Here is a 25,556-nt window from a genome sequence, read left to right as displayed (position 1 = left end):
AGAGACCTGAATCCCAGTGGGGGCACTATGCTTGTTTTGCAGGGAAATGGTCTATCCTTTGTAAGCAGCACAGCATGAGAAAGAATATGAGCAATGAAGTCAGAAAGATCTGGTTTAAATACCAGCTGTTTCTTTCCTGGTTTTGTTCCCCACTCTGAATAAAACCAGCGGTAACAATGCACCTTTCACGTGTGTGTTGTGAAGATTACAGGCTGGCGTGTTTTATATAACATGTGTGAAAGTGTAATACTATTCACTCAGTGAATGATGGCTTGAACTCCCATTCAACAGTTTTCACTAGAATTTGGTGTGCATGATTGAAGTCTATCTTGTACAAAGGCAATTTACTTATTAACTTGGCAAAGACTAATAGGCACAGAGCACACAAGTATATATTCCTAGGAAGTATAAATGTAGAAAAACAAGATCCAGAACAGAACCATTAGCCTGAAGCAGTGGCTCACAATTATTTTGCCTCCATGTACCGAAGGGATGCAACCCAAACTAGATGACAACAGCTTGATACCGCAGCAATAGAAGAGGAACGTACATACAATTTGCAAAGCTCTCAAGTATTTTTTTGCCTCCTCATGATACATGTTCTCCAACCTATATCCCAACTCCTTGAGCCCACCTCCAGTCCCGGGTTAGAATCACACCTTTCACAATAATTAGGCAAAATATTGAATTTATTCAGTTGATTTGACTAATCATATTGGATAACAGTATTGGTTTCATTTGCATGATGTAAAAACATACTTTAAGTAAATATAGTCACATACTTTACAATGTTAAAAAAAATGTATAAGAAAGACTCATGAAGGCATTTGATATAAAACATACATAGTATGCTATTTTAATATACAGATGCTTAAAAGAAAATAGAGTCACAGGAGTTACAAAAGTAGCATCATTAAGAAAGGACAAGTTTCCAGTTTTCATAAAGGTCACATTCTCATCCTTTGGGATGTACAGAAATTATGTGGTTTACACAGTTTTATCCACATTCAAAACATCATGTTTTAAATGTTTTAAGCATGTACAGTATAAAACGTTTCCATAGGAACATAACAGAACCCATCACTAGTGGCCTGATGTCAGGTGGCTCCTCACCAATCAGCCATTTTCAAGACACTAGTTCAGCTTATTGCTATAATATTCAAGTTATTTTATTCACCCAAAATATAATGACTTTAATTTAACCTAGAATATTCCAACAACGGCTCAAGGAGTTAGTGCATAATATACACTAGTATATACAAAATGACTATTCTGAGTTAAGTAAAGTTCCCATACTTAGGTTAGAACCAAGAATAGTAATTTCAGGCTGATATATTATTCTCGTAATTGGTATTTTTAAAATTTTGATCAAAGTGCACAGTACACGAAATCAGTCACCAGAAATGATCCTTCTAGGAACACTTAATTCTTCCCCTTGAGTCACACCATCTGAGAAACAAGGAGCTTTAGACCTGGTGGGTACCAGGGCAGCTCCACAAATCAAACACACAGGAGCCATGTGGAGACACATTCATGAGTCATGGGAGCCAGCACTGCCTGCTAATAAACGGCACAATTCAGTAGACAGAGCCCCTGGGTAGAGTCGGCAGAACTAGCTTCCAGGAGATAAAAAACTGTCTTATTTAGAACAAACGACCATCAGCCATACTCTAATGTTGGTGGACCACGGACAAGGTTGAAATAGCCAGCCAGGGCTCCAAGGTCTATGTAGAGAGAACGTTGTCTCTTTAGCATCTCAGATTCTTCAGTGCTTCCTGTGCATGAAGAATCTGAAAAGAGAAATATTGAAAAAATAAAATAAATGACCAGGAAACATGTTCAATAATAAATACCTGTTCTTTCTGAAAAAAAAAAAAAAAATAGATTGGACCTAGTGAAACAGCATTCAAGCCCTGGTTTTACTGAAGAGCTACAGAGTTGAACACCATGTGCTAATTTGTGTCCTATGTCATACACAGAGGAGTTCAAAAAAGAGTTCAAAAAAGAGTCAAATTAGCTAGAAATCCTAGCACATTTCCAACATCCCAGATGGTTCTCTTTAAATAAGGAAAAGTCAGACAAGAAGCACAGAAATGCAAACAAGCATGCCAGGCCTGACATCTGGGTTTGGACCTAAAACGATTAGGAATGCCACAGATTTTAACAGCAAAAATAGAAACCCCTCTCCACACATATTCAATGCTGTTCAAATATGTACTGATTTTCCTAAATGGGAAAGATTCGTAACTGGCAGAGAGACTTTAAGCAAAGGGAGACAGAAATGCACACTGACTTTAAACTCAATGTTTTGTCTGGGCAGAGCAGTGCCATGAGGTTTCCAAGCAAGGACTGGCGGGGCTCACCATAACTGAATTAACAGAAGAACCCCGCTCTTTATCAGCAGCAAAACTGGCATGTTCGATTTGCTTTTAAAAACATATGATATTCTCTGTTGCAAAAAAGCAAGTCAGAGGCAATTCTCAATGACTGTGTTGCCTACATTTGCACTAAAAACCTGTTATAACTTGCTGGTAAAATAGTTATCTTATTTAATGCTTTTGCTAACATTCTTCCTCAGATTTCTCAAAAACCTTGTGGCACTCAAGAAATCACTCTTTTTTTTTCAAGTGGTCTCAGCAGTTCCGTCAGTGGTGTGACACAGACAGAAACAGGAGGGGAGCCATAGGCAGTGCACACAGCAGCGTGTCCGTACCTGCAATGTTCTCAGGAAGTTCCAGCTCCTTCCTACTCTGCAGCCTCTTCCGCTCAAAGAGGGCAGAGTCCAGACTCTGACAGCGTGGCTGGTCCTCTCTGGGGGGGTTCAGGGCCTCGTGTTTTAGTAGGTCTGCTGCCCTGGGCCGGTGATTGGGGTTCCTCTCCAGGGCCGCCTCTATCAGCTCTCTCATGCCGGGACTGCAGTCATCCGCAATATCCTCTAAAGGAGGGGCCTGCTTGTGGATCTGTCAACAAAACAGCCCTCTTAGCATCAACATATGAAAATATCCCCTCAACAGGGAAAGTATTCTAGTAACATGACCTAGAAAGTCACTGGTTTCCCACCTCATGCCCTGCAGAAAATACAGTTCATACCCTGAAACAAGTTGCCTTCTAATTTCCTAAGGACACTGAATTAAACCCATCTTTTGGCTCAGTGCAAAGATACACGCTAGGTTTGAATAAACAGTGACAGCTATATATCTCAACAGTGGTCCAAGGACACCACCTCGTAATGGGGAAGTATCTGCTCCTCAATCTCTCCCCATAAAATGAGAGTTGCATTTTTCACTATATGCCAAGTTGGTGTGGGGATCTATAATCTAATACCTTTTCTTTTTAAAGTGTTCAAAGAACATATATAACTGCTTTGGCTCAAAGATTTATGCTACTCTGAAACTACTAAGTGGCATCTTATCATTACATGTTTAAGACAATAGCATATAACTAATGCCTCAACATACATTTTAGTTAAGTTCCCACTAAAATAGCAATGCCTTCTTTATGAGACTGGGGCTTCCTCCCTGTGGGAAGAACTTCCAGCTGCCTCTCGTGGGTCACTAGTTTACCACCATCTCTCAGGAAGGAAGCGGCTTTCCTGAGCAGTGGACGCCCGCCCGCTCAGCCCTGGCTGACCCCCACTTACTATGTACAGGTAGGAGGGGTAGGCTGAGCGAGGGTAGCGCTTCACCCAGGGTGGGGTGCCCGTCTGCATGTGGATGAGTGTGGCCCCCAGGCTGTAGATGTCTGCTTTGGTTGAATGGCCCCTGCACAGGATCACCTCTGGGCTCATGTAAATCTGAAAAAGAAGAGCAGGAAACATCAGTCTCACTTCCCTCACTTCTCTGGGTTTCCATTTCCCTGATCCGGTTCTCTCATCCCCTCGTACCATATTTGTTGCACGCTTCTTCCGTTCAGGAGAGCACCTTTGCAGTGCTCAGGAGAGTAACAGAGAGCCACCTGGGACCGCTGCTCGTCGAAGCTGCAAAGCACTGACGCATGCAGCCGCTAAAGCACCAGTTCCTTTCACATCGAAATGGACACTACAAGTACCCTTCTTTACCTCCTGTTCGTCACTAAATTCATGAATAAAAGCTGGCAGAAGTCCACATGGTATTAACTAACACTGATCACTTGGAAGAGAAGAACTTTAAAATGTCAGTATTGTAAAAGTGATCCTGATCAGTCATTTCTGTGAACTACTTCCCATTTCTGTCTCCCCTGCAGCCCAGTGACTGCCATGTTAGCATTGTGGAAGTTCAATTTGGTTTCATGAGTCGCTGCTGGAAAAGTCAGTCTAGGGTTAGAAATAGTTTCTCTAAGAAGTGCTTGTTTCTAAACCTCAAAAGGTAGAGAAAACAAGAATGAACACCAGTGCTCAGTGATCTGGATTTATGGCTGGTCCAGGCATATTCTAATTAATAGTATTTCCCTTGAAGGTATTTCTACACTGTCTGTTAATTTGAATATTGAGAAGGGGGCAATTGTTCCCAGAATACATTTCAGAGTAAATAAGTAAAGAACTGGCTTGTAAAAACAGGGGAAATTGCCCAGTTTCCCCATCCACACCCCACCCAGCTTCTTCCTACAACACAACTCTGGGCTAGCTGGTTCTTCTCTCTTAGCAAACTGACCAACCAAACTCCTGTTCTCAAACTTCCCCTGAAGCAAAGACAGATCCTGATAGACTTTCTTACTAAATATAATCACCAAGTTTTACAATCAATGCAGTGGGGAGAATTAACTGTCAGTAGCGGGGCCCACCTCCTCCCCCTAATAGAAGGATTAGGCAAAACATGTTTACTGTTGGTGGAACCAACAGCAGCTGTGCAACAGGGCTCTGCAGGCTCTGTGACTACACATTTGGGACAGCAGTGTCCTGCCCAGCTGGTGACCTGGCTGCTGCCCCTCGGGCAGATCGCCCAGAGCTGCATGGTTCAACGGCTCAGAGCTCCAGCTTCCTCAAGTTCTGCAAGAGCCAGGGCAGCAGGGAATGTTGTTCAAAGACTTTGCAGGCTGGCTGACTGAAGACATGAAACACGGCCGGTGGGTCCAGGGTGAGGCTCTCTGAGAGTGGCTTGCCCTCAGGCACGGGCACGAGCATAAGGGGACCCATCAGGAGTCAAGGCACTCATCTCTCAGCATGTTTATTAGAAAGGGGAAGAGACTGTGTGTGTGTGTGTGTATGTGTCCCCGCACATGTGATGATTACATGTTAACTTACATAAAAACTAAACACCAAATCAGAAGAGAATAAAAACTTTTTAAAAAGGACCATGGTATAGCCCAGCCAGTGTGGCACAGTGGTTGAGTGTTGACCCATGCACCAAGAGGTCACGGGTTCGATTCCCGGTCAGGGCACGTGCCCAGGTTGTGGGCCTGATTGGCCGGGGGGGGGGCATGCAGGAGGCAGCCAGTCAATGTTCTCTCTCATTGATGTTTCTATCTCTCTCTCCCTCTCTCTCTAAAATCAATAAAGAAAAACATTTTTTAAAGGATCATGCTATAAAAGCGATCCCAATTAGCTATTCACATTAATTACTTACTCTTTCTCTGTACCATATAATTAAAAAACAATAAATCGAATATATATCAGATTAACCCTGTATACAGGGGTGGGCAAAAGTAAGTTTACAGTTGTAATACAAATAAATAATACAATAATTCATAAATAATACTACAAGAATAAACTCTGTGTTTCATGTACTCACAACTATAAAGCTGCTTTTGCCGACCCCTATATACACTATGTGATTACAGTATATTGTTCTGAATGTAAATGCGGAGAGAAAGAGATCAAGCACAGGTGACCAGTGTCTGCACTGACGAGCGATGTGCAGGTAGGAGAGAGGGGCAGCGCTTCACCCAGGGTGCGGGGCCCATCTGCATATATGCAGGGATCAGAAATCATGCACAGCTATGAAGTAGCCGAGTGAACCAGCTCTAATGGAAAGCAAATCTGCATGGTTGACTCTGACTCACTACACCTTACTGGCTCTTTCAGTACGAGTAGTAAATATAAGCTTGCTGAAAGATTTTACTGGTGACTTCACAACCTTGCTCATTATCAAATGTCAGTTCCTGAGTACAGATAGTAAAAATGTAGGTTGACTGGAAGAGAGTTTATAACTATAAACATTAAACACCTAAGCCAGTTAATAATTCATAAAATGCAATTCACATTTGGTGAAAATAACTTAATCTGTATACTATTCAGAAGTAGGCACTATGTTATTATCTCATACTCAGGCTCACATTCTTTTTCTGCTAGAGAATCCCAGAAAGGGCATGTCTTCCTCCAGACATTGCAAAATGTTCACACTGCCAGGAAAAAAAAGGTATTTTCCATCTTTAATACCATAAATAGTTTGTTTCTCAAGCTGGCTCCAGGAAAAACGGTACACTGTCACATATCTAAACTTCTGACTAATGCCAAAATATGCTGAACATTTTCCCAAAATAAACATGTCATAAGCATTAAGTCTTAGATTTTGTGCTTTAATTATGCATTCTTAAGATCCAAGACTAACGCATTAAAAAAAAAAAGTCTAAAGTTTTCTCTTCTGAATATTATTCTGCTCAAAGATGAGTATCAAGAATCCTCTCTCAAATATTTTCCAGAATAACTTCAGTAATATCAACAAAAACAAAGATTTCTTCTGCTGCCCAGGAGAGTCTTTGCTCTGAGAGTTAAGAGAAGGCTTACAAAATCTTGTCTTGAATTTTTTTTTTTTTCAATACGATCAATATATCTACCAGCTAGACTAAGGGTTGTTATTTGACTGAACACTAAGACTGACCTGGTAGGCCTGGCCGGTTTTCTCAGTGGTTAGAGAATCGGCCTGCAGACCAAAGGGTCATAGATTTGATTCCGGTCAAGGGCATATGCCAGGGTTGCAAGTCTGATCCCCGGCCCTGATCAGGGTCTCTCTCACATCGATGTTTCCTCCCACTCCCTCTAAAAATAAATGGAAAAATATCCTCGGGTAAGGATTAACAAAGAAAAGAACCGACTGACCAGGTAATCTTGAGGCAAAGATGCAGCCGAGTGCCCTCTATTTTCTGGGGGCACTTCCAGTGGAGAGAAGGGCATGGGGCTGGGAGGTGGGTAAAGCCCCATCATACTGGACATGCACGAGAGCCACTACACCCATTTACCTTCCCAATTTTATTCCCCATTTTCCATCATAATCAACCGTGAACTAACTTGTTGATCTGTTAATAATTCAGGTAAATTTAACATAGCTCCTTTCACCAAAAAGTGAGGACTGCTGAAATACAACCAAGGGCATGATCCTTACTGACCTTGTCCAGTGTTCTGACAGACTGCCATATAGCAACTGCTCAACAGAAACTCAATATATGAATCAACTATTCAGCTTAATCATGTGAATGTTAAATTAAATATATTATTTGAAAGCCCATGTGTGAATGCATTTCTCTGATTCTCATTTAGATACAGAAAAGTTTTGTTTCTTTCTTTATTTTTATTCAAAAACAAGTATTATAACTAGTTCATATCTTCAATAAGATTTATTTATGCTATGATAAACTAAGGTTTATTATAGGATCCCTAGGATTAAAGATAGGCTAAAATGTTGTCACTTCTCAATAAATACTATTAATGACCATAAAAATGTTGGCTATAAATTAATCAAAACAGTAATATTAGTTAAACTAAGAATATATATATGTTAGTTATATTAAAAAATTACACAGTGGTTAGATCTTAGACTAGACTCAGAAAATACTGGGTTCAAGTCCCAGATCTCTAACTCACTGAGAATCTTGGGGTATTTTATTTTTAAGCTCTTCAATCTTTTTTCCTATTGTAAGATGGGAATCATAACAGTACTTGCTTATAATAATAGTGTTTACCAATAATAGGATTATTGTGAGGATTAAAAAATATAATTTTTATAGTACTCATTAAATATGTTCCAATGATAATAAAAATTTAATGCAATGGCTTTCTCCCCTTCTTTGTCCTTTGTGCAGTAGTGCTAGAACATTTTATATTTTTACTATTAATAAGATATCAACCATTCTTGTGGGAATATAATTATACCTCTGTTCCACGGAGGTCCTTAGGAAAATAGATGTCTTCAGTCATTTGGACACTTAGGCCAAAATCTACCAAAACGGCTTTTGTAGACATGAAAACAATGTTGCTTGCTATAAAGAGAGGAACATTTTTAGTAAATAAAATGAAAACATCCAAAAAAACAAGTCAAATTAGAATAGATTCAAATGCTTTCCCTACTGAAATGTGTGTAATATACTCAAAAGAGGAGGCTGAGAGTGTAGGTAAAAATCACTTCAGATCTGTCAAGAATTCAGCCAATGGGGACATAAATGATTGTAGCCACTAACAATGTTCAAGATACAACAGTTAAAACATAGAAACAACTTAAATGTCCATTGATGGACAAAGAATAGTGATACCCAGTATGTGTATATGTGTGTGTGTGTGTAATTCAATATTACTCAGACAAAAAAAGAAGGACACTTTGCCATCTGTGACAACCTGGACAGGCCTTGAGGGCATTATGCTAAGTGAAATACGTCAGACAGAGATAGGCAAATACTGTATGATCTCACTCAGATTTGTGGAGTCTAAAAAAACGAATTCACAGAAACAGAACAGACTGGTGGTTACAGAGCCAGTGGGTAGGGGAAATGGGTGAATGTGGTCAAAGAGTAAAAACTTCAGGTATGAGATGAATAATTTCTGGGAATTAAACATAGACAACATTGTGACTACACTTAACAATAGCGTACTGTGTATTGACAAGTTGCTAAAACAGTAGATTTGAAAAGTTCTCACCACCAAAAAAATTTTAACTATGTGAGGTGATGAATGTGTTAACTAACCTAATTACAGCAATCATTTTGCAATATACCCATATATCAAATCATTACATTAAACACCTTAAATTTACACAATGCTATATATCAATTATATCTCAACAAAGCTAGAAAAAAAAAACCACAATAATGCTCAGGAGCTTGAGTTTCAACTTCTGTGATATAAGCATAATATTATCAGGCCATTTTCTAAAAAAATAAAATAAAATACCCATTTTGTTTTGTTTTGTTTTGTTTTGTTTTGTTTTAGTAAGTCTTGCTAGTCCTACTGATCATCGGGTACTAGGGTCCATAGTGGATCTCTCTTACATATTTCCTCATCTTACTCCTAGAAAGCACTCAGTGAAGGCTTGTCAAATGAACTACTGCCAAATTTATGTTCAAAATGTAAAAGCTATTTGTTTCTCAACAAGATGTGGCTATATGTATGTGTTTTTAAGTAAATTAGTATTTTAAAAGCCATAAGGGCAGAGGCAGTACTTAATAGATGTGTGACTCTGGTCTTTTCCACAATTGGATAGTCACCCTTCCTTATGGCGCTGAAAGTTCTAGTGACCCCTCTGGATTCCAGAAGGTGTTTCAGAAGCAGAGTGGAGGGAAGTGCAAGGTGCTCCATGGGAGCTGTGCTCCCTGCCACTAAGAATCTTTAGATTGAAGGAATTTGTCTAACTAGTCTCTTTAAGCCAAAAAGGTACATATCCAAAGATAACTCACGTTTAATATCATGGTGAATCACTTTCTTTGAGTGTAGAAAATCAAGTCCCTTGAGAACATGCTTTGTCACCCAAATAATTTCAAATTCTCTCATTGGTCCACAGCTCTCCAGTTTTTCCAGAACAGACCCTCCCTCGCCTGCTTCCATAAAGAGATGGACAGTTTCATCCCATAGGACTGCACCATATAACTCAGCGATGTTCTCATGCCGGAAGCAAGCCTGGATTTCCACATCAGATGGCTTAAACTGATCTACTGGGATCTGAAACACAAAAATACCAGTAAGATACCAGGACAATAAAAAATATATATAGTATGCAGGAGGCGGCCAATCAATATTCTCTCTCATCGATGTTTCTATCTCTCTCTCCCTTTCACTTCCTCTCTCTAAAATCAATAGAGAAAAAAAAATTGTGTGTATATATATATATATATATATATATATATATATATATATATATATAAAGTTGGCCCTCTGTATCTGCAGTTTCCACACCCATGGATACAGAGGGCCAACTAAAGGACATGAGCATCTGAAGATTTTGGTATCTTTGGGGTTTCCTGGAACCAATCCCCCTCAGATACCAAGGAATGAGTGTGATCTAGGTCAACCCACAAACCAGAAGATAAATCAGTGCCTTCAAGGATACCCTGATTTGTATAAAAGTGTACTGCTTAGTTAAAAGAATGTTAACTTGAGATCTGCCTTTACATTATGTCAGCTTTAGGTAAACAATTCAAAATAAGAAAATAAAAATTTTTTTTAAAAGAATGTATAAATTATTATTTTCATTTAGAGTATAGAAATCCAAAGAACCATTTATGATGGAATCAAAAGAGAGATAAAGTATTAGCTATTATATATGTAATTTCTATAGCACTTAGGTTTTAGGTCATATTTTCAATATTTCTTGTCATGAAATAATAATATGTCTTTGGTCCCACATCTCATGCTCTAACAATGCATTTAAAATAAGCACTGGACATCATTCTATAGGAAATCAAAAGTCATTAATAAAGAAAGAAGTAAATCTTTCAGTACAGATAGATATGAAATGTCTCTAAGATATAGTGTTAGATAAATTTTTAAAAAAGCAAGATGCAGAAGTACATATATTATGTTCACATTTTCAAAAAAAATTTTAACTATACATACATATACCCACAGAGACTTTCTGGAAGGGTACATATCCCATTAACAGTAGTTCCCTCAAGGAAAAGGATCTCACTCTTCAGCCTACCCTCTTTTGAATATTTTTGAGGTTGTTAATCATCTTATGTGCTTTTCTTTTGCTTAAAAACCAAATTTTATATATGGTTTTTATGGTTATTATGATACCTATCTTTTTTCTTCTAATACTAGATATTATACCAAATCTTTATGAAAAACAAATGAAACCAACATATTATCAATCTTTTAATTACGATAACAGAGATTAAGATGATATTTAGCAATTTTTAATTTTATTTTTGTTAAATCAAGTGAGTTTGTTTGATATTTTGCACTTAAAAATGTTTTAAAATAAAACATATATAAAAGTGTAAAACTAGTTAAGTATCCAACTCAATGTATTATTAGTGAACACACCCATGTGACCATCATCTAGATGAAGAAACAGAACTCCACCAGTACCCTGAGAGCCCTCCGGACCCCTTCCAGACACTGCTCCTGAGGGGCACCCACTAATGTGACTTCCAACAGCATGGATTTGGGCAGCCTATTTTTGGCCTTTATGTAAGTAGAATCTCATACTGTAGATCTTATTTTGTGTCTGGCTGTTTTAGTTCAACATAATGACTATGAGATTCATCTACATTATTATCATTGTAAATCATTTATTGTTTTGGTTATTCAGAATTCCATTGTGTCAATATACCACATTTCAGCATCTGGAAACTTTTCAGTTTGAGACTATTACAAATAATGCTGCCATGAACACTCTAGTGCATAGCTTTCAGTGACCATGTGCACATGCCTACAGGGTGTGTACCAACAGAGTGGAATTTCTGGGTCATCAGGCTTGTGCACGTTCAGCTTAGGTAGAGACTGCCATACACTCTTCCAAAGTGGGGGCACCTCACCAATGATTGGTTAATAAGAAGAGATAGTATCTTTTCAAGAATTGGTCTATTGAAGTTCAGCCCTTTAATCTGCAGTCCTGGCAAGACCTGCAGCTTTCTCAGCTTCTGCTTTCCTGCCTGGCACCCCCTCCCCAGTGGGTGGGAGTAATGGAGCAGCGCAAGGATTTGCTCCTGCGGGAGAGCTGATGTTATCCAAACTGGTGCTAAATTAGCCAGCACTTTCTTTTCTTATCATGGTAAGCTGGATTAAAATCAACTAAGCACTTAGGCAGATTTAGGGGCTGAATGGCCCAGGTAGCAAGCAAATCCATAAAATATAGATGTTTTTGGACAGGGCAGCCTAGACAGAGGCTAACAAGTTTTGAGTAATGCAATGCAGTTCATGTTGTCTGGTTATAAAGTACATACCAGTTTACACGCCATTCTTTTCTTAGTTTTTATATCTTGTGCCAAGTACACTTTTCCAAAGGCCCCCCGAGGAATAAAATCGGAGCCAATATTCCTATAAGTCAGCTTCCAGGGAATGAGGAGCACGTCAGAGTCTATTTGATAGCGTCCATTTTCGGGAGTGATTACCTACAACAAATAAAATTGTGGGAGGGTGAGAATCCAGCAAAATCCTTTTCTAAGACCGGCCCTTTAATTGCATTCCTACACGCAGTGTCACAGTGTGTAATCATAACAGTGTACAGAGACTATATTTAGAGTTTCAGCAAGACAGAGAAAGCTTGTAACAGAAACACGTCCATCCCTGGTCAGACCTGATCCGATTTCCATCTACTTGGGAGTCATTAATTGCCAAATAGAACTTTAAAAATGATTTATCTAAGGGAGCATGACTACTGTGACCAAGAGGTTGAAAATAAAGATTGCACATATATAAACTGTGCCTGCCAGTTGACTTGCTTCCAATTAAAATGTGCTAACCTGTTAGTCCACATAGCTCTTACCCATACATGATGCATAAAGAGAGAGTGTAGAAATAAACTGATGATCATGGAAGGATTTTGAAAAACAATGTGTTATGCCAGAGCTATGAGTTGACAGTGCTACCTAAATAAAGTAAGGGCGGAATTGTTTCTCATCTACTTACTCATTTAATATTTATTGAGTGCATAATATGTGTCAGGCACTGTGTTTGGTGCTGAGAAAGCTGCTATACATAACAGATAGATGACCCCTGACCTCTAAGAGTTTATGAGCAAGCCCTCAGAACAAGAGATTTCAAAACCAGTCCACTCAAAAATTAAGGGATGTATTCTGACAACAGTGCAAGTTACAAGTGCGTGCATTCGTCTAAACTCATCAAACTGCATGCACATTTAAGATGTGTGTATTTTACTACAAATAAAGTCTATCTCAATCTTTAAAGAGTCAACAACTAAAAAGAGAAGTAATTAAAATTAAAACAAATAAATAACGTAGTCCACAGGAGATATGACCGTGAGTAAGGCCTAAAACATGTTTAAGTATTCTTCCAAGGAATAAAGTATCTCAAAAATACACGTTTTTCCTCAGTATAATTAGTAATAATATGACTTCAGATTATAAACTCAGAAATTATGAAACTATTAAAGCAACATCAGCCCAGCCAGTGTGGCTCAGTGGTTGAGCGTCGACCCATGCACCAAGAGGTCGCTGGTTCGATTCCTGGTCAGGGCACATGGCCAGGTTGTGGGCCAAATCCCCAGTGGGGGGCATGCAGGAGGCGGCCAATCGATGTTCTCTCTCATCGATGTCTCTGTTTCTCTCTCCCTCTCCCTTCCTCTTTCTCTAAAATCAATAAATAAAATAGTATAAATAAATAAATAAATAAATAAATAAATAAATAAAATAAAGCAGCATCAAGTTATTTCAAGTACAGGGGACTGCAGAACACGTGGGGAAAGAGTGAACACCTGGTTCATGTGCAGACACAGGGGCCCCTCACAGGCCTCTGCTCCGGGAACGGTTCTAGTAACCATGAGGTTATTCACTCTGTCTCCACTAGTGCTGATCTTAGCCACACACTCCACAAACACATGTGCTCACTATTAGGGAATGAAACCTAACAACTCTAATACTTAGAAATGTGAAGTCCGTAAATTGAAAAATTAAATATTTACTGAACACAACCTCTGTGTGGGATCCTGTGCAGAGCTCTAGAGGGAAAATGACTAAGGACAGACCACAGGCGTGGCTTGTTTGAAATATGACCTCCTTTCAAGAAGTGTGTCACCTCAAGTTACCGGAGGCCTCTTTTTACAGCAAAGAACGTGATCAATCTAGTCCCCTTCCACATTTAGACAGAACCATGCTCACCACATTCAACTGTACTTGAATATTGCCTTTCTTATTATTAAATATTTACAGATCCAATTTCACCGTGGCCTCTGTCATCCACTTTAGTGTTTAACTCACTTTCAGGAAAGCTTTACTTTTGTTTAACCAAAATTTGTTTCAATATAATTTGACCCAGCGTCCTCTTACTCAATCCAAGAGGACAAAGAATAATAATAGCAGCCATCTATTGAGTGTTAATTATCGGCCAAGCACTGTGCTCAGTACTTTACACATTATCTCATCAGAAGTCTCACAACAGTCCTATGAGGTAAGTACTATTTTTATGTCCATTTTAAAGATGAGAAAACTGGCTTCAGAGGTTAAGTAACTTGCTAGTCAGTGACAGAGTCAGGATTCAAACTCAGGGCTGTCTGGTTTCAAAGCCACCACTCTTGTTCTTTGGATAAGAACCTTTTATCTTCCATGAAGCTATAATTAAAGCTGAGCCATGACCAAAACCCAGTTATTAAAAGCCTATGTTTATGTCACTGAGCACACCTTATTCTCTTTGGATCAAATCCTAAAAGTGCCTTCACCCCCATTTCACAATCTCCCACATTCCTCTCAATGTCCCTCAAGTTCTCCAAGGTCGCCTTTAATATTCAAGGTGATAAGCAAGTGCTGACCCCTTTGCAGTTCTGCACAGCTCCTGGTTTTTCCCCTTGCCCTAGACCTTCCCCATTTGGGTTTGAAATGTTTTTACCCCCTTCTTCTCTCCAGGGGTTCTGTCAAATGATCTTGTGGATCTCTGTGCTGCTTATCTTTGCCAATTCTTCAACTGATCAAAGCCTTCTTCAAGTGCAGACATTATAAGCTTGTGATTTCCTCATCCAGATCACCGTCATAGATGTTGAATAATACTGAGCCAGGGGCAGCACTTCAGAAAATCCTTAGGTATTTCAGGGAAAATAAATTTCAAGAGGAACCTATGTGATACGGCTGCTATGAAATGGATGCGACCTTGGGCCACATTAAAACAGAATATTCTCCAGAACAGAGGCACAACTGGCCCTGTCTCACTCTGCTGGTTACAGCACAGATAGCTTGGCACGTCTGTGCTCCGGGCTACATGACAGGCTTGAGTTCAGAGGGCGCTACCCAGCTGATGATGGAAGCTGACATTACAATACATGAGAAGTAGAAGACACAATGAGACATGTTTGTGAAAGAGGAGAGAAGATGTGGGGAACCTGCAATTCTTAAAATATTGACAGAACTGTCACAAGGAAGGAGAGTAACAATTATATACAACTACCACAATGGCTTGCATTCTTTCAACACTCACTATAGGTAAACAGGTCACGTGCCTTCATCATTTGTTCTAACAACAACTCTATGGGCTGTCACATTACTCACTTTACAGATGAGTAAACTGAGGCACAGGGAGTGTGATAAGTAGCCCAAGGTCACATAGCTAATCCATTTAAAAGCTGAGATACATATGCAAGCATTTTATTTATTTATTTTCCACTGGTTTTTTTTCCTAGACAGAGTAGAAAGGAGGGAGGGAGAGAGACACATCGATTGGTTGCCTGCCACATGACCTCGACCAGGACTGGGGATCAAACCTGAGACCCAGGTACATGCCCTTGACTGGGAATCAAACCCATGACCCTTTGGTCCAAAGACTGACATTTTAACCACTGAGCCAAATTGACCAGGGTATGTGAAAGCATTTTAATTCATAGGTCTGCAGTCTTCACCACTACTCTCCACATATACCTTTTGCTGACCAAAGAATAGAAATAGAACTAATAAGAGTCAGAGATGTATTTTAGTTTTATTGAAAGAAGGACTCTTTTACAATCAGAATTGACCAAATGTGAAATTAAATGCCCCACTACATGGTCAACTCTTCATCACAGGAGATTATCAAGCTTAGACTAAAATGTTCCAGCAATTATTAGAGATGATGAATGGGGTGGCACAAACATCAGACAGAGGAGGGTCTGACTCAGTATCTTTAAGGTTTTTCCAGCCCTGAGAAGCTGGGACCCCATGACTATGCCTGAGGAACAGCATGCAGCATCTCACACCACATCTGGAAACACGCCCTTTAGGCCCTTCAGCTCCCCATCACCAGACTGAAGTATTTGGAACAGATTTTAGGCTCTTTATCCCAGATCAGGTTATGAATTGGTGTAGGTTATGAATAACGTAGCACTCTTATACAAAGCAACCCCTACAATAGTCTCCTAAAGTTTCTTCCCTAGTCCTGCTGGAAGTTGGTGAAATCTTTATGAAATATTTTTAGGAAAAGAACACACACCTGCAAACCACCATTTAACATGCCTGTGCTTCAGGGTATTGTTGTAATTCCTGTTCCTCCACCTTAATTAACTAATTAACTCCACAGACATTGTGTTGGTTGGCTGCCTGGAACACATCATGTCTCTATGCTTCCTGGCCTTTGCACATGCTATTCTCTTCTCAGGAACACTCTCGGCTCCCCATCCCCTTCATTTGGTGGACGCTAACTCAATAACTTAGGCATCAATTCCCCTTGAAAGCCTTTCTGACAATCTGCTGGCCGCCCTATCCTGCCTCATGGCTGCGTGAGGTACTCTGCCTGACCATCCCCACAGCAATCATGGTGTAGTTGTATTGGCAAGTACTATACCGCATTATAATTGCCTGTTTACTTGCCTCTTGCAATCACAAGACAGTAAGCTACCAAAAAGCACAGCTCACCACTGGATCTCCAGCAACTAGAAAAGCACCTAATACACTGTGGATGTTCCAGCTATGTCTAGCATTCACATAAATGAAAGCATTTGGTCCATAGGTAGGTACACTTATAGATTTACCATGAACCTATCTGTTTGGTAAATAATTAGCTGTCGTTTTGTAACGCAGAGAGACAGAGCAGCAGATGAAGCCCAAAAGAGAAAGGTTTTGCCAGGGTATTAGGGGGAAGACCATGGGAAGAGAAAGGTCTTGAGCACAAGATGGTTCCAAGGAGACCACGATGTGAGGATGAAGGGAGCTAAAAGTAAACCTCGCCTCCTGTATCATCTCTTCTCAGACTAGCTGTGATCAGAGATGGAAAGTCATGATTCCTATGCCATTATCCAGGAAACACAGAGCTGCAGTAGGTTATAGCAGTCACAGGGATTATCTGATCCTACGGCAGTGACAGGAAAGTCAACCAGGGCCCCAGAGCCATCTACCACTGGGCTAATTTTCCTGTGTATTTTAGGGTTCTCCTGTTACTCTGTTTTGTTTTTAAGTCTCCTTGTTTTATATTTTATATTCTTGATAATTTTTAAAATAAAAATCTTTTTAAATTTTTTAAGATCCCTGCCTTATGATACATCTTATTCTTAAATTTTCTCTAAATATAGATTTGTTCATTTACAGAGCACAGGGTCAATGGCAGGAACTTACATTTTACTCTTACCCTTAGTTGATCTAAAATTTTCATTACCTTTAAATGTCTTAATTTCTCCTTTTCTGAATTAGCTTCTTCTTCTTCTGTTTTTGTTTTGTTTTTTGTTTTTTAACTCTAAAACCTTTAAGAAGCTATTTCTTTGTGCTCCTTATAGATTTCCTGAATTCCTTTCTGTACATTCCGAGTGAAGGTCTATGTCCTGTCTCTCACCAGTCTGATGGACTAGGGGAAATGTATCTAAGCCTCTACATACTTACAAGAGTAATTTGTTTATTCTTCATGTTTTCCTTTAAAATGTCCATTTTGACAAATAAGTGTAAAAAAAGAGAAATACACAAACAATTATGTTTCTCACTATAGACATATATATATCATTTTGAACCAGAGTTCTCCAGCTGAATTTCAGCTAAGAAAATCAGGTATTGCTTCTAGTTCAATGATTAGCAAGAGCAATATTCTAGGTAAAGTACTTTGTTAACTATTAAATATAATTTGGAATACCAGACCAAAGTAAGTCACAACTATGCAAAATGTAATCTTCCTCCAAACTGAGCTACAAATGAACACAACTAGCTTCTAACAAAACAATTCACTACATAGCTGACCTAAATTACTGTGTTGTTTTTAACTGAATGAATGCAGTATGCAATAAAAACAAAATAATTAAGTACTTTTCCAGACTATTCACTATTCAGCACTGAACTCCTCCCCACATGAGCCATTTTGCCATATGGATGTACCAAAGGCACAGGAGTCACTTTCATCCATAAGCATGTTTTGCAAGTTACCACCTACTCCTTTGTAAATTCTTTTTAAAAAATTAGATCACCTTTAACCAGCACCTACATTCACCTTTGACATACTAAGAGACTGAGAGAAGCCTAGGAACACCTAAACACATCACCTGATCTATTCTTGTGGCAACAAAGTGTTGTCACAATATTTTGGATTATTTGCATACTTGGAATGACTAAGCAAATATGTCATTTGTCATCCAGACTTTGCCAATTAAAGAGAGTGAATCTTGAGATAGCTATTTACTGCCTACAGACTACATTTCTGCAAAAACTGAATTTAGCTAGTATTGATACTGTGAAAATTCCAGATGTGACAAGAAAAGAGCAAAAAATTCAGCTTTCAAAAATTTTAATTAAAAACAAAGTCTTTATTCCCCTCTCAAATAATGAATTCTCATTAAGTTTTTCGCTTCTGCCTAATTGATGAGTTAGTTTTTTTAATGAATTGTTAAATTGTTTGTTCCCTATTTGTAGAACTACTACTAAATTTTTTTTAAATGAAACTTTTAATGAAGACTCTTCTTGCATCTTTAACATGAAGATGATTCTTACAGATACTACATTATAAAAATTCATACCTGGCAGCCAGTCTAACTCAAGTTCAAATGCCACTGCATTAAATGAAGCTGCAGGGGTAACGTTGAACACACAGCACTCAACTGACCAGGAAAAAACATACCATATTTAATAAAATTCCAGATTCTTGTCGTCGGTGTCCATAAAAACGCTTTGCGGTATTGGATATATGGTTTGCAAAAGCAAGCAAATCCTCCACGGTTCCGTATCTGACTGATGACAACCAGGGCATCTCTTGACCGCTGAGCAGCAGAGACTCTGAATGCTCCTCATTTTGATTGCTGTCTTGACACATGGTCATCAGACTGGGTTTGTAAACCGCTGGCTCTTCACTTGCGTAAAGATTTTCCATAATGTCTATTACATCAGACACATTCAAGTGTTTAATTAATAAATCAATTTCTTCTTTATTGTCACTTCCTGTGCTCATGTACTCCATTACTGTTGTACTTTCCAGAGAGTCTGCAAAAGAAAACGTAAATACTGCGTTTACTATATTTATATTGGCATTTGAAATCAATGGGAAACTGATGTAAAATGATGGGGCTTCTATATGCCTTTGTTTAAAAATAGAGGGCTTTGTGTGTATAGGTGTGTAAATTCAAGTGGACAGCTGAAGAAAGGGACCTTATATAACCTTTAGTACAGCTCGCTCACTTTGCAGAGGGGAAACCTGAGATTCAAAAGCTTATTCCTTATTCACTTACTCACTAAGTTGGTGGCATCAGCCATAGCTACTAAAAACAAACTTTCACTAAACATAAACAGGAATAAGAGCAGCTCAGGAATCCTAGGAGTTAAGGCTCCTAGTCCTTTTTAGCTTCCAACCATGCTACTCCCCCAAGGGGGATATCCTCCCTGCTTGGGTCTCTGGGGCTTTTATGCCTCTGTTGCCTTTAAATAAAAAGAACTACTTGACCAAATTTAGGAGCTAACCTAGCAAATAAAATTCAGGCCCTGAAACCAGAAGCATGTAAGAGGGATTTTAATTTAAGCAAACTGATGATGATAGGTCAAGTTTCAGGGATAATGCTGATTGCAACTGACTTAAACAGCTCATTTAGAAGCTGAGACAAGCCTCAAGTCTTCCTTCTGCCAGCAATGAGTATAAGAAAGAGGAAGAAGATTCATTTAATCTGTGAATCAGCTGTCCTCTCTTGAGACCAGAATTTTTTAACAGTACAAAGCATACATCTCAAGGTTCCAATCAGGCTAATTTAACATCTAGATTAATGACCCTCTAGAAGCCGTGGTCTTAAAAAGAGGCCAGGAGAGCCAAATTTATCATAAGCAAAACACGAGTGAGGCCAGCTATATTAGACACTATTGTTTTTCATTCTTTATATACAAAATCAGGTGCTACAACTGGGGACCTGTAAATAAGAAAAAGAAAGAAAACCAAGGATAACAAATGCTCAAAATTTTATAACAACTCTATTCCCAAAAAAATCAAAGATAGAAAAATATAAGAGGCCCCAAAAAATTTGGAGGCTTGTATGTCTACTTAGACTATTGAGCTCCTGAAAGCACAGTCTCTCTCTGAAAGATGTTGCAGGTCCTTAAGAGCACAAGCCTTGAACACACTCGACACTCAGAGCAAAAAGGCGCTTCGATTAACCTGGAGCTCCAGTAGGAGGTGCCAGAAAAAGTCCCACAGGCAACTCACCACCCAGCTACTTGCCTCTGAGTGAATTTCATTTCAGAAAAGAACTACGCAATATACAGATGATGTATTACAGAATTGCACACTTGAAAGCCATATAATTTTATTAACCAATGTCACCCCGATAAATTTAATAAAATTTTAAAAAATTAAGTACATTTAAAAGTGTTTAAAAGAGAAGAGGCACACAATTTTGTGTCGTCATTAACTTACTTGGCATTTATTTTCTGACATATGAATTTGCAGTTGACAGTTAGACAAGATAAGAGCAAGGATGATAGGCCAGGTGCAGAAGGTCACCAGGATGGAGAGCCTTGGGTGCCTAGCAACAGGCAAAACTGGGAAAACAAGGACCTGGCCCCCAGGGCACCCTTGCCTCCCCTAGCATATTGCTGGGTTTGGACCCTCCCTGGCATGTTCCTAGTCATACAGGTTAGACCCCCTTGGAGGGAAACCAAATAAGCACCCCCCCCCCCCCCCCCCCCCCCCGAGAACAGCACTTAACATTAAGCCACTAGGACAATAGGGTTCTAACCCACATCAGACACATCTAGGCCTCTGCGTTTCAGCTCCAGGCCCCCAAAAAGCAGCAAAACCAAACAAATGACACCAAGCTGACATGGATCAGCTGCACTGGCTAATAACCATCTGCCCTGGTGCCTACCAATCAGTGGAGACCACGACCCTGAAAAGACACACTTGGAAAGCTGATGAATATTATATTGAATCTTCCCCCTGGAACCTCCCCTAAAATCTCCACCCTTAAAACCCCCTAGGACAGAGGAGCCAGTGAGTTGTCCTCCCCAGGAACACACCTGGGCCTTTCCCCTCCCCCAGGCAAATTTTCCTGCCCGCTCTCTTTCTCCTAAGGTCAAAGGGCCCTTCTTTTGATTCTGTAACTTGTTTCCTGAGCCCATCTCTTCTACCACTCACTTCTTATACCTCTGTGACTTTCTAAATAAACTTTCTTTTATAGTTTGATTCTTGGCTCTGAATGCTTTCCTAGCCAAAACTCAAGTGCTGAGGTTGCTGAACCACGGTCCCCATCCATCTAACACTTGGTGCCATTCTCGCTGCCACCAACAAATAGTGCCTCAGGAAAGCGATGCAGCATCCTGCAGTCTGGCATTCCATCTAGACTCACACTGCTTGGGATCAAATACTGGCCCCTCTTTTACTGACTGTGTGATCTTGGGCTAGTACCTTAGCCTCTCTGGACCTCAACTCCCCCATCTGTTAAATGGAATCATAACAGCGCCTACCTGGCTGTGAGGATTAAAGGAGCTGATGTGCACAAGGTGCTTGGTGCAGTGGCTGATGCATAGGAAATAAGCTGTGTCATTTGTAAATGCTACTACGTGCATAAAAGACAAGAACCGAATCAGCCACCTGGCTTTGCAGATATTGCATTAGACCTCCTTTCTTATCTGCAAATGGGATGTGGCTACCTAGTCCCCAGCTTCTTCACAGTAAGATTTTAAAGATTCTATCTAAAACAAAAGACAAAAAAAAAAAGGCAAAAACCTATGAAATGCTTTGATGGTTGTTATCACCACAGTTACACTGAGACAGCAAAAGAAGCTCCTTTTCAGAGATTTTGTACAGTCTTGAAGTCTGTTGAGTTATAAAAGGAATTTCTCAGGTTAAGGGAGGAACATTCAACTTGGGTTTCATCAAGCCATTTAGTTGCAGTTTCTACTTGTAGAATTTACTAAAAAACAGAAGTTAAAACAAAAATAACCTGATTTAGGACCCCACTGGCTGCAAAGTTCCAAGGTTGCTGGACTTACTTATCAAATGGCTGACTTGATAGAAAATGAAGTTCCCAATAGTATGTGACTCAAGAAAGAGAGGAAAATGTCCGTACAGTTTACTAGTCAGTCAGCTGATCCACAGAAGAAAGGCAGGTTATGGTTTTTAAATCCTGCAGAAAGTATCAAGTATATTTATATGTAAAACCTAAGTTAGAGGTTAAATGCACACCCCCCTAAACTTCGTGATGGGAGCAGAGCAGGAGGGATGGGGAGGGAGGCAGGGAAGGAGGGCAGAAGAGGTGGAAGAGCGAATGACTAAGACTGTGTTTAGAGCCAGGCATAATTCCTTAGCAAGACAGGGCTCCTCACGCAAACCAGCGCTCCCCAAGCAACCTGATGACTAGTTAGCCCACTAAATACCCCAGCAAAGAGCCTCAGCACTTTCAAGCCAAAATTAAACAGGGAATATGCTAATGATTTCCAAGTTATTCAGCACCAATAGAAAAAGTGTAGATTGTGAAGGATTCTATTTTAGCAATAAAGATCCTTCCCCATACGGTTTACAATAAAAATCCTCATAAAATTCCCACTTCTTAAAGTAGATGACTATGCCACTTTTAGAAATAGAGAGATGAGCAAATACAGTAAAAATTATTTGCTTCAAATTATTTCAGAAATCATCAATAAAGCCAAGAGGAAACCCCATTCTTAAATATTAATGTCATACTATTAGCTATTTGCATTGACATAAACAAAAGTTGAGGGTTTCCTAGTAAGTGTGAATGAAAACGACTAAGATTACAGGCATCAGCTTCTGCCTAACAAAGGATGATCATGCCTGTATTACTTCCCATTTAAAAGACTTTTCTGCCAAAAGAGTACATTGGCACTTAGGGTACATCTCATTATATTTTTGTTCCCCAAAAGCCCCAGATTGACGCAGTTGAGCTACATAGAAGCACAGGCACTCTGCTTCCAAACTTCTAGATGTGTCAATCAACCTATTTTCCTTATAGGACCAAGTCCTGAAGGGTCATCTGCCAGAAGTATTGCACACAAACTCAATCCATCAGAGTTGGGGGCATCTGCTGGAATCAGATTATCTTCTACTTGGCAAATACCTGAGATTTAGGCCACAGATATGTAGAGCAAGGTGCATTAGTGTTTCGTTGCCTGTTCTTATCTGTAGTCGCCCTTTATTCTGAATCAAAACATGCCTTAGCCCTCGTGGCCTTCCCTGTCGACTTTCGGGATAAACTCCACCCAGAACTAGAAGCACTGTTCTCCGCCCAAAATTAGAATTTCGGAGTCCTACCACCGAGAAACATTTGGGATAACTTTTTTCCCTCCTAATACTCTTAGACCAAAAGCCCGGCATTCGTGTTCTGCTATACCCTCCCTTGACTGAGTTATAAGCATGAAATTAAGTTTCAGCTCTTCAAACTGCCCTCTGCTCCGCCACCCCCCACCCCCACTCCTTTCCTCCCGTTCCTCACGACGAAGGGAGCTTTTAAAGGGTTTGTAAATGATAAAAGCGCCCGTCATTTGGGCGATGGCAGCCTCTGAGGTGCACTCACCGGCTCTCGGCAGGAAGAATGCAGCCGTCGGGAGGCATAAGCGGTGGGAGATGCGGTTGGAGGCGCGGTGACACGAACCCCTGCTTCCTCGCTCACTACCCAGCCGGGCAATGCTCGCGCGCCAGGGATCCGGGAAGGAGGAGGAAGGGGGCGGAGCCGCGAGTCCACCCGCGTGAGACCCTTGCGCAAGGTGCTTTCCAGCTGCGCTGGCGGCAGCCGCAACCCGCGCGAGGACGGAAGCGCCGCCGCCCCCTCCTCGCGGAGTCCCGGGGTCTACCCCTGCTGGGAACACCCTCCCTTTCTGGATGAGAACCGCTAGGGTATCAAGAGGACTGAGACCACAAAGACAACCCAGGAAACCCCGAACTCTGAGTTACCTGCAGCCTCTGTTCGCCCCCGCAGGCGGGGCGCTCCAGCTACGACCCCCCGACAGCTCGGTGCGCAGCAGGCGGCCGGCCCCCCGGGGCTGGGTGCGCCGAGGCCCCAGAGTTCGGCGGTGGCAGAGGCTGGAGCCAGGGCGACTGGCCCCAGAGCGTGGTGCGTCGTCCAGACCCGAGAGGACTAACGAGCCCCGGCCACCCTCGTCGGCCCCTGACTCACGGCATCTGAGCTCGCCGAGTGGCGGCGCCGCGTACACTAGCCACCGCCTCCCCGCCTTTTCCATTTCCCTTTCTCTCCGTAAACAGAAAGAATTGTGGGGAAGCCAGAGCCTCCGCGCTGGGAAATTCCGACCCCCCCCCCGTTTGCCCTCGGGGCGCCCGGGCGGAGCTGAAGGCGAAATAAGGGTGGGGCGAGCTTCGCTAGGGGTGGGTCACGCCCGGAGCGCTGCGGTCGCGATCGCCCTGCCACCTAGGGGTCCGGGAACAGTGGTCGAGGATCTGGGGCACCGATAAGTTTTCCCTGGCACTTGATGACCGAAAAACTGCTTGTAGAGGTCGCCCCAATCGCAGTTATAAAGTGCGACCGTGCCTCCGAACCCCTTTCCGGTTGTTCTAAGGCCCCACGCTCAGCCGCCCGCCCAGGCCCCTTCGCGCGCCAGCACGCCCCTGGGGAAGGGGGCCGAGAGCTGTCCCTGCAGCGTTAAAGGAGACGCAGTAGCGCCTGACAGGCTCTGACCTCGTGCAGATTCCGGTTCAGGTCCACACACACTGAGTGCCACTGTCCGTGGTCCGCACCCACGTATTCGGGTTTAAAGGTTTGGGAAAGGTTGCTGCAGGCTGGGTGGGAACCCGGGGAACGAGCACCTGGGCGAGGGGGAGGGGGGGTCTGGTGTAGTCCGCCATCAAAACCTGGTTTTGTTATTTATTTGACCTGGTTATTTTATGTCACCGCCTCATTACGAAGTGTGTCAACCGATCTCCTCCTCCTATCACCAGCTGTTAATCCGGGAGTCTCTGTCCAGCTTTGACTCTATGTCCTGCTTGGAAAAAAAGATCAAAGATCGTTTAGCGTGTTCTTCCTTCTTGAGTGGAAAGCTTTACTCCAGGTGAAGCCGGAAGCGTGTTCTAGGAAAATATCGCCTCTCTCGGTGAAATCCACTTGACGGGACATTCCCAATAACTGCGTTATAGCGCCCCCTCCCCCCAGAACGGCCATAGTATCAAGCGCCTACTATGAGCCAGACATTTGGCGAGACAGCCCGAACGAGGAAAGATTGTATTAGGCAGACATCCCCTCCGCCTTACCCACCTGGACACGGGCTTGCCAGGCAGAGTCCAGATTCAAAGGCTCCACCACTCTGAGGCCACGCCCTGCCCTTTGTAGAACCCAAGCTCCTTGAAAACTGCATCAAACCGGCTGGGCTCATGAGCCCTACAC

General features: G+C 41.2%; 1 protein-coding gene across 2 annotated transcripts; it reads right to left on the bottom strand.

Moving 5' to 3' along the window:
• Positions 1-471: 471 nt before the first annotated feature.
• On the bottom strand, positions 472-24,180 carry MAP3K8 (mitogen-activated protein kinase kinase kinase 8). 2 transcript variants are annotated; one of them, XM_036275163.1, is made up of 8 exons: positions 24,116-24,180; positions 18,848-19,206; positions 12,067-12,234; positions 9,577-9,838; positions 8,063-8,169; positions 3,641-3,793; positions 2,714-2,960; positions 472-1,790 (listed from the first exon to the last, which is right to left on the bottom strand). In XM_036275163.1, exons 2-8 carry the CDS (start codon positions 19,181-19,183, stop codon positions 1,660-1,662), a joined length of 1,404 nt encoding a protein of 467 aa, XP_036131056.1. In that variant the 5' UTR covers positions 19,184-19,206; positions 24,116-24,180; the 3' UTR covers positions 472-1,659. The 2 variants fall into 2 exon arrangements, with proteins under 2 accessions (XP_036131056.1, XP_036131047.1); XM_036275154.1 differs by lacking the exon at positions 24,116-24,180 and adding an exon at positions 23,739-23,835.
• Between the last annotated feature and the right edge of the window lie 1,376 nt (positions 24,181-25,556).

The sequence above is a fragment of the Molossus molossus genome, unplaced genomic scaffold, assembly GCF_014108415.1.
Source record: "Molossus molossus isolate mMolMol1 unplaced genomic scaffold, mMolMol1.p scaffold_m16_p_1, whole genome shotgun sequence".
NCBI classification, from domain to species: Eukaryota; Metazoa; Chordata; class Mammalia; order Chiroptera; family Molossidae; genus Molossus; species Molossus molossus.
Note: the sequence above shows the minus strand (reverse complement) of the source record. Positions and strands in the feature narration are given on the sequence as shown.